The sequence below is a fragment of the Podarcis pityusensis genome, assembly GCF_964106645.2.
Source record: "Podarcis pityusensis genome assembly, chromosome: 10".
Lineage (NCBI taxonomy): Eukaryota > Metazoa > Chordata > Lepidosauria > Squamata > Lacertidae > Podarcis > Podarcis pityusensis.
Genome location: NC_138035.1, coordinates 39,870,564 through 39,888,814, shown reverse-complemented (window position 1 = coordinate 39,888,814; position 18,251 = coordinate 39,870,564). Strand labels below are relative to the sequence as shown.

The 18,251-nt window shown below is 40.8% G+C and overlaps 1 protein-coding gene across 2 annotated transcripts in view; it reads right to left on the bottom strand.

Annotated features, from left to right (window-relative positions):
* Positions 1-2,826: 2,826 nt before the first annotated feature.
* Positions 2,827-18,251, bottom strand: part of RASSF9 (Ras association domain family member 9) — a 36,019-nt gene continuing 20,594 nt past the window's right edge. For both annotated transcript variants that reach the window (XM_081024124.1, XM_081024125.1), the window contains exon 2: positions 2,827-5,830. In XM_081024124.1, coding sequence (XP_080880250.1) covers positions 4,564-5,830 — 1,267 coding nt within the window. In that variant the 3' untranslated portion in view covers positions 2,827-4,563. The remainder of the gene's footprint in view (positions 5,831-18,251) is intronic.

Genomic DNA, 18,251 nt, shown 5'->3' with positions numbered 1-18,251 from the left:
ACAGCCATCATGGGAGTAGTCATGTCCAGCTTCATTGGACATCCATACATTCTAGTGTTATGAGAGAGGGAGAACAACTTCCCTCTAAAAACTTTCTCTGTGTCTTACAAAATTTTATAAACACATGCCGCCTCTTATTAACCTTTTCTCCCTTTTTTATTATAATTTTTATTAGTTTTCAATTACAACAATCCAATAATAGCCTCATTATAACAACGCCAAATTATAATATAATTAATAATACCAATCATTGAGATGCCAAATTGTACAATATCCGTTTTGGGGTGAAACTATGAATGAAAGCAAGTGCTGATCCTTATGCACATTACCCATGCCCAAAATACATATATCAGCATGCTCAAATGTAAATATAATAATAATAATAATAATAATAATAATAATAATAATAATAATAATGTTTAAGGGGCCAAAAAGTGGCCATAGAATGCTGAGTGCATGTTGTTTAGAGCAGGGAAGATGACTGCAGTATCCTTGAGGAGGAAGAAGAAGAAGAGTTTGGATTTGATATCCCGCCTTTCACTCCCCTTCAGGAGTCTCAAAGCGGCTAACAATCTCCTTTTCCCTTCCTCCCCCACAACAAACACTCTGTGAGGTGAGTGGGGCTGAGAGACTTCAAAGAAGTGTGACTGGCCCAAGGTCACCCAGCAGCTGCATGTGGAGGAGCGGAGATGTGAACCCGGTTCCCCAGATTATGAGACTACCGCTCTTAACCACTACACCACCACTGGAAGTTATGGTAGACCGACTGGGACCTTGAACATGAACATTCCACACTGTAATAACAAAAAGGCAGGATTCTTTATTTTTTCAACTTCACTTTATTTTCAAAAACACATATAGCGCAACTGTAATTACTGCCCATGTACATTTCTATGCAACTGAATGTTAATTAAGTTAAGTTGTGAGGCAGTCGTCTAGATAAAAAAGACCTGTTAAATGATCTGTCAGTTACCATAAATATTTTAATTTAAACATCTCTCTTTAATCTGGAGACATAGAGTGATAGAGCTTAAGAAGTTATTTTGTACATGTTACTATAGGAGAATACAGACAACAATAAATGATTATTAGTTGAGAGGTTTCAGCCTCTGGCCCTGAACAAACTAAAGTTATTTGCACTTAATTCCCATTAGCATTAACGAGGCATGTTAGTCATGCTGAAGTCAAGTTCTGTTGATTCCAATGGAATTTCAGCCCAGCTAACTTCTATTGGATTGGGGCCTGTGTCTCACCTAACTTGGTACATTGGCACCATCACAGCAGTTGAGGATCCTCTGTCACTTTATGAGAACAGATCGTTCATGAAAAGCCTAACACACTAATTTATTTTTTACAAAATTAAGTTGCAGAATAAATCTCCCCTGTCCCATTCCTGAAAAACTCATTCCCTTGACCCAAAACTCTGTGATGTATATATGACCACTTGGAATACACCAGAGTTGTTGGACAAGGATGATTATGTAGAAGTGAGTCCCAGACAAAGTTTACTTTCACATTGTGTGTTAGAAGGGCAGAGTCTTGCAACTTAATCACCACTCAGGCATACTGAAATCAGAATGCAAAGTTACATGCCAAGTCTGCAACCTTAAGCATTGGGAGTAAGCCCTGGTAAATTCATTGTTGCATGGCCTATTCAGATAGATGTTTGGTGATAGCTCAATATCACCATGAAAGCATGGGTTACCTATGTTCCCTTTGATCACTGTTCCCAGTTTTCCAGGTTTTGAACAAAGGCAAGAATTACACATCTCTTGGATATGGGTACAAACAACCTTCTCATCCACTTTGACTCAGACCTGGTTGCAGGGGATGAGGAAGAACAAGTCCTTCTTTCCTCCTCTGTTGCTACTTTCATGAAAAGTACAAAGCTACCTTAGGTATTACCGGATTCCAAACAATGTATTGAGAGACAATGGTTGTGAAGTAGATGCAGATACCCTTCTTCCTACTTTTTTTTTAGTCTTGTCTCACACTATTCCCAGAGGAGCACACCTTGGCAATATCTGGTTGCAGGTTAGGTTGTTTATTTGCATAGCTCTAGTGTGGCTGCTCCCTATTCCATAAGTAATGACCAAATACAAAGACTAGGCTTCCTCAACCTCAGCCCTCCAGATGTTTTTGGCCTACAATACCCATCATCCCTGACCGCTGGTCCTGGGAGTTGTAGGCCAAAAACATCTGGAGGGCTGAGGCTGAGGAAGCCTGACAAAGACTCACAAGAAAGGTAGAGAAGGGATGACAATGTTAAATTGGTTGACCCAACCAACAAGAACATTTTAACACATGCCAGAACAACAACAAAAAAGTAGATGTAGGGAGGGAAGAGAAAAATCATGGAAGCGGGTGGGAATCAACTTTTACATTAAATTTGAATTAATTTGATGTTAATTTGTTGATTTTTTTGAAAAGCAATAAAAAGTAATTGGCAAAAAAATGAGATGTAGAAGAGTCTGTATGTGAAAGTTTGTCCTATTTCTTTCAGTGGGGATGGGGAACTTGTGGCCCTCCAGACATTTTGACTCAAAATACCATTATGCGCAACTGTCAGGCATGGTGGGAGCGGTACACTACATTTCCAGAGCCACAGGTTCCCTGTCCCTCATTGCAGTGTGCACTGAAGAAAGTCCCAATGTCTATCACCCTGCACCTCCCCAAATCAAGAACGCATTAACTCTAAAAATTGCAAAGAAGTGTGCATGGGGAGTAAAAATCAGCCCTTAAGTGTAGGTGAAATTCACTCAGTCAAAGAAGTCTACAAAGTTAGTTATCACAATGTGAGGGCAAGAAGAACTAGCAAACTGCAGCTTGTACAACATGAAAGACCTGAATATATAAACATAGACTGCAGGAATACATCAGACAACAAACTAATGAGAGATATTAACCTGTTCTTAATATTTGAGATTTGAGAATTACATTGCAAATTGCAAAAAAATAAAAAATAAAATGTTCAGAAGCGTTAATAAATTACTACAAATCTATGATAGCTGGCCAGTAATTTATCTGTTTCCATTAAGAAATGATAGCTTAGAAAGCTCAATAATAAAGCATTTAATATCCTGTCAAACAATACAGCCACATTTTTTTAAAAAAAGGCAGTCAACCAAAAATTCTATATGAAAAATCTCTTCATAACATCCTGACCGTAGCCTGAAGAATTCAGAAAAAGGTTTTCCTTGTCAAGCTATTATTATTAGATTTATTAACCAACCTTCACCTTAAGGTTCTGGGGTGGATTACAATAACATAAGCAATACAAATTAAAACCAAACCATATTTTTTAGAAAGGTTTTATCAAGTGTCTTTTTCCAGCCATTTTGAAAACAAACAAACAAACAAACAAACAAACATCCCAATTAGAATGCAATGAATATAGCTTCTGTTTAGGCATTCTAAATATTTCTATTTTGTTGTTGTCTAAAAGCAGGCTTCTCACACAGGTATTTCATCTGGCAGCCATGTACTGTAGCCGACCAGTTTTTTTTAACAGATGGCATACATACTGCTTGAAGCCTGGGTCTAACATTTTGACAGGCCTGGTCTAAAATATCAGTTCAGGAGCTAACGAAATTCATTCTTGTCTATGTCTTCATGCCCAGGACCTTGATATTGGATACATTTTGTTGGACGTTTGCAGTAACAATAAGCAATATACCAAATAAAGGGTCCCAGGTCTTATTTCGTCCTGTGGCAGTGTAAAACCTATTCATTTTTGTTATGTAAAGCTTCATTTACTCTTCAGTTGAATAATATGGAGGAAAGATCTGTAAAATGTGCATCAGCTTCAGAGAGATGGAAGACCAATTTTTCAGAAGCAAACAATGGGTAAAGGTGCTCATAAGAAGCTACTGCAACTCAAAGTTGTGGAGACTCCTAAATATTGTTTTGTGCATAACAAAGTCCCAGGTACATTGTATATGGAGTTTGTGGTTCATCAAATAATTCCCTTTCCCCCTTCTATGGCTAGGCCTAACCCTACGTTTGTCAGCTTTGCTCTGCACACGGGGCAGGGAAGAGCTTTCAAAGGTTATAACATGTATAATATGATGTTCACACTGGTCTTTTATATGGTGCAGTGAACAAGGTTATCATCACCAGAGATGTTATAATGCATTGGCAGTGGGCTGTATGTAAAATACTGAGAAACAATACTTCACGGAAAACTGGTGTACAAACAGATGATGTACAAATGTATGCTGTATAACCCATAGGGTAACTGCTTTTCCTGATTTAGATTAAGATTTCAGTTCATTGCCATCAAAGTCTATTTGGTTTTTTTTTTTATTAAATGCCTCTGAACTGTCCTACAGGAACTTTGCTATTAGGCTGAACGGACTAAATTATTTCTATCAGTAAATTTAGAACATATGAGAATCAGCTATAATTTTTATTTATATGACAAGGAGTTCTCTAACTCGGAAGCTCTTATGCCACCAGAACTTGGCCCCTTAAGAAGATACCACTTATCTACCTCATCCTAATGTTTCTCCAGGGCATTATATATTACTAATTTGTTCTCAGTAAAACAAGGACAGTTTTCAGCTATGTAGACAACAGCAACGTCTCCCCTATTGCTGTTTCCGAGTCCTGACTGTGAGTGGAACTGATTCCAGTATCAGAGTCTGTATCATTTATGTCTAAACTAGTCACTTTGTGAAGGAGATCAGTCCCTGTAAAACTCTTGGTGGAAATTTCACTGTCCTTTGCTTGCTCCTCATTAGGTGTGTGCCTGATTTCACTTTTGGGCTTAGCATGCAAAGCATTAAGCTCTTCCACAATCAGTTCATACTCCTTTTCCTTCTTTTGAAGCATCAGGTCCCTATATTTTAACTCCTGCTGGATGCAGTTTAGTTGAGAATGGATCCTTAAGGCATCTTTCATGCTTTTCTCCAATTCGTTTTTGACACTTCCTACATCGGAACTCTCCATTTCCTCCTTAGGCAGTTCCTCTGTCCACATGTCTCCGTTTCTTCCAGTGTCATTAACCTCTCGTTCAATTTCCGCAGAGAGCTTTTCAATAAGCTCTTTGTGGTGCTTTAGTCCTTCTTCCACTTGTAACAACCCCTCTCCTTTGCCCGAGCTTTCTGGCATCTGCTGGCTGCTGTGAGGCATGTCTGTTTCTTCTTCAGCATCACTGGATGTCGCCATTAAATAAGACTCCTGCACATAATTTCCTCCATCACCTTCAAGCTGATCTAGATGAAATTTGGCTTCACACTGTTCGATTTCTAGATCCAGTTCCTTCATTCTGTTGATTTGCTGGTGAATGGTGTGGTCCTGAGAAAGGATCAAGTGGATGAGAGTCTCTATATTGTCCCTCTCTTGCAGGACTCCTTCTTGTTTAAGTTTGGCCAGCTTCCGGAAGGTTTTCCTAACAATCCTCTTTTGCTTGTCCACTGGCAACATCTTCATGTAATTGGCCGGGCTCAGGTCCCAGGGTTTTTCAAGATTTGGTACGAGCTTGGCTTCAGCTGTCCTCCACAATGGAAATGGGGGGAAGGCATCTGCCTTGACCAAGACAAAGTGCAAATTCATCTGCTCTTCCCCCCAGGCTTTCCAGAGTCTCAGCATTTTAGTGAGAGGTGGAAGGACCCTCTCAGAACCTCTCCATTTTTCTATGATGCAGTAATCCTTGGGCTGTCCAAAAAGAAACTTCTTTTCTGCATAGGTGGCTTGATGTTCCTCAAGCAGAGCTTCAATTACTTGAGTGCAAGTTGTGCGCTTTGTCAATCCACTAACAATTTTCTCTTCCTGACAAACCCAGACCACAATTTCTCGCTCTGTAGAACCCATCTCTTTTTCTGGTGACCTGGAATTAAAGAAAGCAAATATTATACAGAGCACTTGCTATCTCTGAAGCTTTGAACATGATATGTATTTGAGGTGTTTAAACTGTGGGTGGATTTCAACCTTTTAAAACCATCTTGGAGGGTGGGGGTGAGGAAATTCACAAGTTCAAAGAGGTTATGGCTGTGATCTGCATGCTCATTAAAGCTACTCTTTATATTAACATACGGGAAGTAACTCTATGTAGTTTCACGTTCAATTCTTTATAGCTGTCCATGGTAGCTTGCTAGCTGATACAGAACAATTATGTATAATAATAATAATAATAATAATAATAATAATAATAATATATGCAACACTTCCTCCCAAAGGAGCCCAGGGAATCTTACAGAGGAAACTGCAGCCACCTCAGTTTCTGCTCCCAGACTTTGGAACTCCCTTCCTTGATAAGCTAGACTGGCTCCCTCCTTGCTGTCCTTTCGCCAGCATGTGAAGACGGTTTTATTCTGACAGACTTTGAGGAACTGACTGGTTATTTTTTCTAAAGAAAAAGCTTTTAATAGTGTGGCACTGTTGCTAGCCATACTTTAATAGACTTGCTTTTGTATTTTTAAATTTTGTTATAGTTTAATTGCATTTTGACTATAATCTATGGTAGGTTTCTAGCTTTCTGTGTTTTATTCATGTTTGTTTTAATTTTTGTGAGCCGCCTTGAATCCTGGTTCTGGGAGAAAGGTAGGAAATATATACATACATATATACATACAACCACCAGTAGCAAGCAGGGGGAGTGGGGTGGTCACCTACCCTGGGAAAATTGAATTTACCCTAGAGTGCATGGTACAGCACATAATTGGCATTTTCCAGACAAAAGCCAGGTCTGCTCAGCCTTGCACCCCATGTCCCATGGAGCTCAGTAGGACTTGCATCTGAGTAGACAAAGTTATTTTCAGTGGAACTTTTTCCAGAGTTCCCCCATTACTCAGAACTGTATTCTGACAGTGAAAGCTGCTGTGGGAACTTTGTTGTAATGAAGGCTGGAAATCTTTAAAATAAATAAGTGAATACATTTAAATCCTGAACGGGTATGTACAGTGCATTGACAGCTCTTTGCTGCACTCATTATGCCACCCTCTTAATGCAATGCAGCAGGATGGTGCATATGTGCTGTATGTGCAAGCTTACTCCTTTCTGGATTAGTGAGGCCAATATACTCCTCTCAGGAGTAGTGCTTCAAGGTAACAAGCTTTAATTTATTATAAGGCTGACTATACATCTACAAAGTTTGCAAAGGGTGCTGAGAGTTGCTAGGAGATCCCTATTTCCACCGCAGCTACAGTTCCCAGAATTCTCTGGAACTGACTGTTAAACAATTCTGATAACCGTAACTTTGTGATTCTCAAGAGAGGTTGTCCGCATTGAGCATTCTGTACATTGAAAGTGACAGACAGACAAATTTTGATGAAGTTTTGGGTGATTTTGTTTTAAGGAAGGCTAGGGAGAAAACATTTACCCTTACTGTATTTGATGGTTGTAGTTTACTTCCATTTTAAAACTAACTTTGTAATGACAGCATAAAGTAGTTTCTAAATGTGTCACGCTGTCAGGTAATCATGATCATATTATTTACACTTCCCAGGCAGTAATTTGTAAACTCATGGTGATTTTTTAAGGATAACATTACAACTTCATTTTCTTAAAAAAAATGCTTATTCCACAACAGGTTTACAAAGTTCAGTAATTGCAAAAGTTTTTAGTGTTAATTCTATGCATTTTTTTAAATCACCATGGTTAACCAAAGTTAACAATAACATCTTATGTCCTTTAGAGGAGAAACTGAGAATTGCAGAATTTTAAATACCCATCATCATCCTTCGCTTCACTCAATTTTATTTTGAACACTTCCATTTTCTTCTAGTCATGAGGGTGGGGGATTGGGGGGGGGCTCTCTTCATCTAAATCTGGCTCTGTCTGTGAAGGGAATAGGGGTCTCCTAACAACTCTCAGCACCCTTAACAAACTACATTTCCCAAGCTCCTTTGGGGGTGTAGTGGTTCTAGGGGTTGCTCGTGCATAAGCCGGTGCAAACACTTGGCTGGGTTGCCTGAGTGAACCTTTTCTGTCCGGACAGCCACTCACCCGTGGCTGTCTCAATCGCTGGCAGAATCCGTCAGTGGGCATTTCTTAAACTTCTTCCAGCAAAGAAGCTCTTTGACGCCTAGTCTCCTCCTACTCTCTCTGCACGAAAGCCTTCTGCGCAAGGAGGGCGTAGGCAGCGGAGGACCCCTACTCTCCTCGCTGGTCCCCAGCAAGGAGTCATGGGACCGCCTCGCTGCTTCCCCCATCTGCCCCCCTTCTCCACTGGTGCTACGCTGATTCTCTTCCCCAGAAGATGGGCTGCCTCTCCCAATCCCGGGACGCTCTCTGGAATCCGTCTGGATTTTGCTCTCTCCCTCCGGCACTGATGGCAGTTCCCTGACAGGGGGGAAGCCATGTAGTAGTGCAGATGGAGTCAGGGAGGGGAAATCCTGAAACAGACCAATGATTTAGCATGTTCAATGGACACAGAATGCTGGAGGTGGAGGGAAACCAGAAAACTAGGAGGGAAGGGGTAGATGAAATGGAGTATCTTGAAAGAGGGCTTGGCCGGCTTGCTCTAATCCTGAACAGAAGCACTCCACAGCACAATGCTTCTCTGCAGGCCCCCTTGTTAATATTTGATTCTCAAACAAAGTAGCTGACATGGGACCTCTCCCAGTCAAAAGGTCTGTGGAAGGCTGCAAAAAGGCTGTGATTGAGAGGTTGACAGTTGCAAGCGGTTGTTAACCTACAAGAGAAGTCAGCTTGACACAGGTCGAAGTTTCGAAATGTGAAAGTATACCAATACATTTCTCTCAGTACCCACTCAATTTACCCCTCCCTCACACACAAAACACTGGGAACTCAAACAGTGCACACTTGTAAGCCTCCTCCCACCTGTTCTGCACGCAGTCGCATTTCCCATTGTTATGCTGTGCCGCACAGAATACACTCCCCCATCCCGTTGGCTTGCTATCCAGAACTAACATTTAACTCCCTAGTTCCCATGCTGCCTTAAGGCTGTGCTGGCTGCTACATAATATTGGTAGCAGCAGCCTAATTCAAAGGAAAGCTGCAGGGATTGGGGAAGGGTTGGTGTGACTATTAAAAGTACACTTTCTCAAATGTACCAAGTATTTTATAGTCTGAATATTGTATATTTATGTTTGGCATCGACAGAATTTAAAATGTGTGAAGCACACAGGAACTTTGGGAGCTGCTTTATACTAAGTTCATCTTAGCTCAGTTGTCTGCATTGACTGGCTGTGACTCTCCAGGTCTCTTCCAGATGTACCTGGAGATGCTGGACACTGAACCTGGAACCTTCTGCATGCAAAACATACATGCTCTACCACTGAGCCACACACCTTTCCTTATATTTTTCACTTTTCATCCTGTTTAATGTTGATAACAACATCATGGTAGTATTGTTGTTTTGCTGATTTAAAAAAAGAATGAGTTAGTGACTGTGGGTGTCACCATTGGGTGGCCCCAGAGATCTCAATCTTTTGCAGGAAGCCCTAAATATAGCTTGGCCTCTACAGTGAATGGGAGAGAATTTCCCAGAGCCTGAGAAGGTTGACAAAAGGGACAGAGAGCTAGAAACCAGAAGAAGAAAAAATTAGTTTGTTGTCCTCTCACTTTTTTATGCCTCAAGAGCTGTGTGTTCTGGGGGTAAGGATAATAAAATCCTGACAGAAACAGGTCAATGTTAGTCCCAAGTCTGGAATGGAAATATGATCAGTATTTGCTGCTGACGCTTTCTTTCCTCAAATGATACAGATTGTTTTACGTCTCCCACATCCCATTTGTATTATGTTACCCATGCATTGAAATGAATAGGGTAGATTAAACACAATGGAAACAATAAAAAAGGGATTCTGGATATTTGGGTGACATCTGTGTGGGCATGAGCCAATTGTGCCCAAGTCGCTGTGGATCAGACTATTCCCAATCCATGTCCTTTTTACATTTGTCCATTCCATCTCACTTTCACATCCATCTATGAGAGAGAGGCCGAGGAGGGGCTGGCGCCGCAGCATTTAGGCTGCTGTACATGCCCCCTCGGAGGCACCTGGTTGGGTGCCTGCCGATGGGCGTGGGCGCCAGCCAGGTGAGTGGGAGGCAGGGGGCTAACGCCCCCTGCTTGGGGCGGAGCTCGGGCTCCCACCCACAACCACTCCCCTCTCTTCCAGGAGGAGAGTCTTTTTAGAAAAAAAAAATCCATATTTAAATCCACCTTTCTTTGAACAGAGAGCTGCATTGTAGCATTTCAAGACACACAAAAGCCAATGGATAGTACTATATGTTCCATTCCACATGTTTGTCTGGGAAGTGCAGGTCATGCCGTCAATTCATATTGCAATTCCAAACAGCAAATTCCTCAGGTATTCCTAGAATTCTGCTGCATATAGAGCCAGTAGTTGTGACACACATTCACATCAGAGGCTCATTGTTTTTATGCAACTCATTCGAACAGTCATGAGCCATCATGGAGGTTTTTCTATGAAGAAAAATGAAGTGTTGGAATGACCATCATTTTGGCAAAGTATAGTTCTGCATAGATATAATTGTGAAACAGTAAGCTGCAACCAATGTTAGTCATACTCAGAGTAGGCCAATTGGGTGATTTTTAAGTTTTCTTCAGAATAGATCCACTGAAATTAATGGTCCTAACTTAGTCATGTTAATTACTTTCAATGGGTCTACACTGTGTAAAACTTAGTTGAATACTACCCAGTGAAATTAATGGACATGATTAATTCAGACCAATTAATTTTAGCAGGTCTATTCTAAGTAGAACTTAGTTGCCTACAACCCAGTGATACTATTTTATTTTTACAGCTATCAATTTAAGTACATCGATTCATAACATAGGGAAAGGAAAGAGTGAAAGACCCAGTCCGACAACATTATTTCTGAATGTGTCACCAGATACAAAATAAATATCTGCCACCTTTTGGGATGTTTACATAGCCCGAGATGCCATAGAAATGCCATTCTGAGCTCACAGACTGGCTGTTAAAATAGAACCTATATATAAATTGCAACAGAGGCAACAGGTGAGCACTAAATGTCAACAAATTCTGAGCTGTATTTGCCTTAAGTTTCAGCAATCATAAAAAGTTAGTCCCACAAATGGAACAGATTTTCCGAAGGTGTTTGATATTCTGTGGCTAAAATGAAAAGCAAAGTAACCCATGATGATTATGCACATTAACACAAGAGTTATCAAGTACAACTGATAGCTTTACAAATAACTAGCAGGTGCTGATAAAAAAAGAGAAAGGAGCGGTTTACCAGGAACCATTCAGCTCTATGGAACTATTTGACACCTGTTTGAAATCTCACCTCCATATACCTGACCACAGCAGAAGTGGTCAACCCTTCTATTTTATCTAGTATTGATTAAGATAATAGTACAGGCTGCTGCATTGATACAGAAATCCTGCAAAGCTTCGGGGAGGATATTCTGGATGCCAAGATTTCTATGGGCTTCTATGGCTGAAAAATATGGAATGCCACCCCACACCATGTTCCTAAACATTTATTAATATTTTTCTCTGCTGCACAAATGAATCCATTGATGATATTGTTGTTAATTTAACCTAGGTCATTTCCATTTGGCACATATTTTGAATATTCATAGTAGGTCAAAATCTTTATTTCACCAACCAAAGCATCATGAAATAGGGTGAAAGGCTGCAAGTTCTCCAGAACTCTCCATCAAGTTATAAAGTAGACAAAGAACTTTTTTTGGGGGGGGAGGGGTGGTGGTTGATGGTAACACCATGAGTTTGCATCTGGTCAGTGTCTTAAAATGGAAAATAGCAGGAGGCAGCAGATAGTAGAAGCCAAAGTAGCAATAGCGCCATATGATGTGAGATATTGTTATTGCATCACCCTCCTGGCTATGGTGATATTGCTGCTCCCTGGTATGGGCCAATCAGGTGGTAGCAAGGGCAGGTAAGCACAAGACTGGCAGCAGGTGGAGGGGGTATAACACCTGGGCCCACAGCTGCTGCCAATCCATGGCTTCCTCCACCCTCACTGCTGCTCCACCTCATCCTTGGCAAGGGACAGCACCACTGCAGCCAGGAAGGTGGTCCAGTAGTGGCATCCCACCTTACGTAACATGAATGCAGTTTGGATAACTCTACTTTTTAGTTGGAGTGAAATTTCTCTTAGGGAATAAAGCCCAATCTTCACAAGATCCTCTTCCTCCAGTTTACGATTCCACTGTTCAATGGTGAAATTCAGTATTTTCCACATCACATAAAACATTTCCCCTCTATTCGCTTTTTTAAAAACCTAGCATATCACCTAGAATTAATTTCCACATTGGTTGACATTAAGACTGCCTAGGTTTACTTTATTTGTGTTTTCCACCTATCAGAGAACCTGTGTTTTCTCCCACGTGTGAATATCGGGTAACAGCCTTCGTAACAGCCTTAGTAACGTGTAACAGCCGTTTTTTGTATTGGGAGAGATGGGGAAATCAGCTGTTGTTCTGTTGGCCACTGAATAAGGATGGGAAATTGAAGCAAATCAAATGGAACAACTGTACGTTGCCCTTTCTATAACACAAATTGTTAATGGCTATTTTTAGGCACACAACTTTAAGGGTCCTTGAGAATGAAAACGTGGAAACCTCACAAGAGCTAAATAATGGCAGGGAGCAGTAACTTTGCAAGAAATGAAAAGAGCAGTTGTAACATGTGATTATGTGATAAAAGATTGTATCATACTCTGGCTAAGCATTTTTAAATTCCAAAGGATTCATTTTGAAATGTTGCTCTGCTTCTAAGGTGGTTGGGTGTGCATGGTATATGTCTGTATCTTTAGACAGCTTCCTGGAGCAGCTCTAATCCTAAACAGGAATAGTTGCCTAGAGAGTGGAAATATCTAAGCAAAGGATGGGCAGGAATCTGCCAGGAAATGCTTTATGCATAGGATGTCCTGCTACAGGGCAGGGACTTGTGCCAGATGATTCACTACATTCCCTTCCAACCCCACAGCTGTGCTTCTATGATATACCCACCCTAAATGAAACCTGCATTAGCCTTGATTTCCTTCAGTTGTCATATGACATGCTTTCTAAATTTCATAAACAAATACCAAGAAGAAGTTTAAGGAACCTCCAACTTCAAGAATGCTTGTATTGTTTTGAAGCTACAGAACGGCTAATCTGTGTCACCATTACGGTTCATGTTAAGAACAACAGTCCTATTTTCAGTTTTTAGAGACCCACTATAAGGCTTCTGGTTATGGCTAATGCTTTTTAGCCTGGGGGACACCTTCACTCTTGGCAAACCCTCCAGAGGTCATATGCCAGTGGTGCATTTGGCCACCATGCACTTGCACACACTCTCTCATATACATGCAAAAAAGGTAAAGGTTAAGTCCAGTCAAAGGCGACTATGGGGTGCAGTACTCATCTCGCTTTCAGGCTGAAGGAGCTGGTGTTTGTCCACAGACAGCTTTCTAGGTCATGTGGCCAACATGACTAAACCACTTCTGGTGCAACACAACACCATTTACACGGCCCCATCTGATGCAGATCAACTGAGAAGATTGTTCATCACTGGGGATGTCAGAGGAAACTGTTCAAATGCCCTAGCAATCTGTTTCCTTCCATCAATTCAGTTTGCATAGACTTGTGCAAAATAAACCAATTGCAACACTGGAAAGTCAAACCAGATGAAAGGGTGAACGAATATCATAGCTGAATGAGACATGTTTGTACATAGCTAGTTATCATCCCCTCTGTGCTCCTCAAATGATTGATCTGATGACTGGGGAGGAAGAGATGTGCTATGTACCTCTGTCCTAGACAAATTGCTGTTGCAGACCAGCCCTTTAATCTTCTCAATAGAGGAATAATAATAGTGAGATATGAATACTGCATACAATTATGGTAACAATTTTAAGTTGTACTTGAGAATGTACATTTATTTATTTATTACCTTAAGCAATCTGGAGGAATCCATGGAGACAGAGGTTTGGCAAGATACAAAAAAATAAAAATAAAAATGGTGATAATAGCTAGAGAAGGAGGCTGGCAGCTTTCGTGTCTCAGCTGTGCCAAACTAAAGAGTAATTTAGGAACCATGGGAGAAACAGCTAACTTGCTTACAGAAAGAGAGAGAGAGATGTAAGAACAGTGGAAATAACCTTTTTTTAAAAAAAGAAAAGTACTCTTATTATCTCCACTTGATCTTTACTATTTTTTTCTGATAGGGACTGACCTGATCTTCCCTTATCACATAACACAGTTTTCCATGAGCTTTCACACTTCCCAAATGTTTTGATGCAGTTTTCAGTTCAAAAAGCATGCTCAAAACAAAACACATTTTAAAATGTGGTCTTAAATAGGTATTAAAGGGTGCAATCATATGATCAGTGGGAGGCCATATGACTTTGCAGGTGTTTCTGTTTCATGTCAGCCATGACACAGAGAAAGGATCACATAGAGGGGAAAGGGTATATAGGAAAAACTTGGCAGAGAAAAGGGAAAAGGGGCATTTCGGGGACTGATTAGGAGTGGCATTGGTCCAGTGAATTCCAAGCCCTCCCATTATCTCAGTATGCCATGACGGTGGTAGATGGAATAAATGCCAGCCTTGGACGTGGCATACTAACCCCTCCCAAGCTTTTACCCTGGCAGGCATGAGACTGGCTGGGCTTGGGAACTGGTAGTTCTATTGCCTCCTCCAACCTCACCGGTTTGCTTTGCCCATGAGAATTTTAGAACAACAACACATTAACACGGAAATAGGATGAAACGGACTTATGGAAAGCTGACACAGACCAGAAACAGACTGATTCACTCATCCTTAAGCACTATTAGATATTTCATATAAGGCTGATGCAAATATCTCAGCCTAAGGAGATAATGTAGTAAATTTGAATGGAAGCCCAGTAGGCAAGGTAGAAATCCATGAATAGTTACAGAGAAGATAAAATAGGAATGTAAGAAGAGGTTGCCTTGTACTTTAATAATTTCCTGGCAGTCTTCCATGTCTTGATCTGCTTTCCAGAATGGGTAGCGTACCATGGCCTAAGGTGTTTTTGTTTTTTTTGTTTTTTTAACAATAATTACACTTCAAAATGAAATTTGGTAGACAATAAGGAGGATTCACTGACACGGCTCCAATTCTAAAATAGAATCTCAGTGGCTTATTGTTCCATATTTGATTATGCAAGACAGGGTGAGCCTTGATGACCATTATGATAATCTGATATGCTGTCCTTTGCTTAACCAGGAGTAGTGTCAACAGCAATTGTTGTTGATACGAAAGCTATTGCAGCAACAGATGTTCTCAAATTCCAGAAGGCTCCAAGTTCAATCCCTGAGAAAGACCCCTGAAACCCTGGAGAGTCACTGCCAGAGTGTAGACAGTACTGAAGGAGATGGAACCAATAGTCTGATTCAGTATAAGGCAGATTTCTGAGTGTTTCCAAAAACTCTGCCACCACAGTAGCTGGATAGGATTGGAAAATGTTTCTGTTGCAGGTTCAATCCCTGGTAAACCATGGAGAGATGGCTCTAGTCAGTGTAAACAATACCAATCTAGGTGGATCTATGGCAGGCTTCCTCAAACTTGGCCCTCCAGATGTTTTGAGACTACAATTCCCATCATCCCTGACCACTGGTCCTGCTAGTTAGGCATCATGGGAGTTGTAGGCCAAAAACATCTGGATGGCTGAGTTTGAGGAACCCTGATCTATGGCCTGACTCAGGAGGATGTCAGCTTCCTATGTTCCCTCTGCTCCTACAGTACATCAATCATGAACCCACAGTACCCATGCAAGTAAGGCACTAATCAACAGCTGATGACAATGGGAATATCAGACAATGTCATCCTACTCACTCAGGTTATGCCCCCTCCATATAAAATCCACAAGAATGCAGGTGGGAAATCTCTGTTTAGAGCTTCTTGTGGTCTCGTGGTTAGCAGGCCTAAATGGAGAAACCAGAGGCTTCTCAGGAAAAGGCCTCAGGTTTTTGAGATACTCTCAGTTACACACAGAGACATACAAGTTCAGAACACAGACTGCAACACGCATCTAGTTATATATGTCAGAGAGGAACAAGCCCTGCTTCAAGAGGGATGAAAGCCATATGGTTAAGAAAGACTGAAAGCTACAGTAGCACACAGGAGGCAACAGCATCAACAGACCATTCACTCAGTGGGAAAGAAAAGACTTTGTAAAACAGGCACTGTGGATTTGAGCTCCACTGCTGAGATGCCAATGCATCATTCACAAGGCAAAGCCCAACTTTTGGGAGTGCTGACAGCAAAAATAACATTGATTTCTTCAACAGGTAATAGAATGTAGAGTCCCATGGATGCAGGATGGGGAACCTGTAGCCCTCCAGATGTTGTTGGGGCTCCCACCATTCCAAGATAGCAGGACCAAGTGTCAGGGATGATGGGAACATCATCCAGGAACATCTGCAGAGCCACAGGTTCCTAGCCCTGCACTAGAGCAACTCATAAACTATAGAGCAGACAGAAGAATGCCTTATGATATGATTATGTGTATTCTCCTAGCCAATGACAAACCCCTTGCCAGCCTCTCACTTACCCATTCCATATAGAACAAAACTGAAGCAGAAGAGGATTTAGGAGTGATTGTATCTGCCCCAGCCTGCACAACCCTGGATTTATTATCATTTACGGTCATTTGGTTTCCTTTACCGCTTCTTTCATGTAAAGCATGCTATTAATTCAAAACTTATCAAGCAGTGCCATGCAGCTGTAATATCTCAAACATCTGTTCTTTGTCATCTCACATTTCAGAAAATTAAGTCAGTAAGATCTAATATCATATGGTCTTTTCAGGCAAATTACATCATAATTCTTTAATTATAGCTAATCCTGGTAATACCCAACAAAGAAGCTCTGAACTTAGCTTCTGCTTGTTCAGTAACCATTTAATACCATAAGGGGATGTGTTTCTTTGTTCTTCTGTCCAAAAATGGAGCTTATGTAAAAATAATGGTTATTAATAATGAGTTGCCTCATTACATATGTTTGCATTAAGAAATAAGCAGCTTCCATTGCCATTTGAGGACTGATTCTACATGTTCAGAAATTTAATATGGTGTGGCTCTCCTAGGACTGGGCCATTTCAGAATGCATTTCTACAAGACGAAAACGAAGCCATCAAGGTAAGGAGTACTTGTCAAACGTTGTGTCTGAACTGAAGAGAAGACAACATGTATGTATTGCTATGTAAATAGATGTTAATGGGAAGCAAAGGTCTTCTGGCGAGTCCCAGCTCAGAAACCTGTGAAGCTGGAAAAGAGAGAGACCAAGAGAAGACACATAAACTACATGTATTGTTCGATCACCACTGAGTAACAAGAAGCAGCTAGCGATGGGTGGGGAATCCATGCACAGTCAGATTCTCACTCTTGTACAGATTTACATATATGAGGTGGTCCAATGGCTGTCTGTCCATCTTCTTTAAAAAGTAATTTCAGCCACCTAAAAGCAGCTACCTAGTGTGTGGGGCTCCTGTTGCTCATGTGTGTTGAAATCAGTACAGCAAATCCCACGGGGATTAACAGGTCTTGATGATATGCCTCACACTCTTGCAGAAATTTAGGATATTTTATGTGCATTTTACATTCAAATCTCCCTTAGAGTTTTGGGGGGAATTCAACAACAACAAAATAAAATGTATATAAAATACATAAAATTCCCCATGAGTGATAGAACACCATCACTTAATTGGTCTTGCTACATTGATTTCAATATGCGCAACAGCAGGAGACCCATTTGCTAGTTAGATGCTTCTAGGCTGCTGTACTTCCTTTTTGAACACAGATAGGAATCTATTGGACCCACCTGGCAAGCAGGTGGGAATTCCCCCTTTATTTTGTACATTACATTTGTGTAGATTTCTAAAGAATTATACAGATTTGTCCTCAGAAACCCGCACAGCAATGGGATGGATTGGACTTTATTCCTGTTCTGTGATGAGCTGAATTTTAATTTAATTTTATTATTTATTAAATATATTCATTGCTTGTCACCCAAAGGTCTCCAGGCAACTCACAGCAAAGAAAAATTTACAATATATAATACTATAGTGTATCATACAACATAAACACCCATGGAAAAACAAAAAAGCACACATACCAGCTTTATAAATATAGTCGTACCTTGGTTCTTGAATGCCTTGTGACTCAAACGTTTTGGCTCCTGAACGCCGCAAACCCGGAAGTGAGTATTCCAGTTTGTGAACATTTTTTGGAAGCCGAATGTCCGATGCGGAACCCGCACCAATTGGAAGCTTCACCTTGGTGTTTGAACATTTTCAGAAGTCGAACGGACTTCTGGAACAGATTC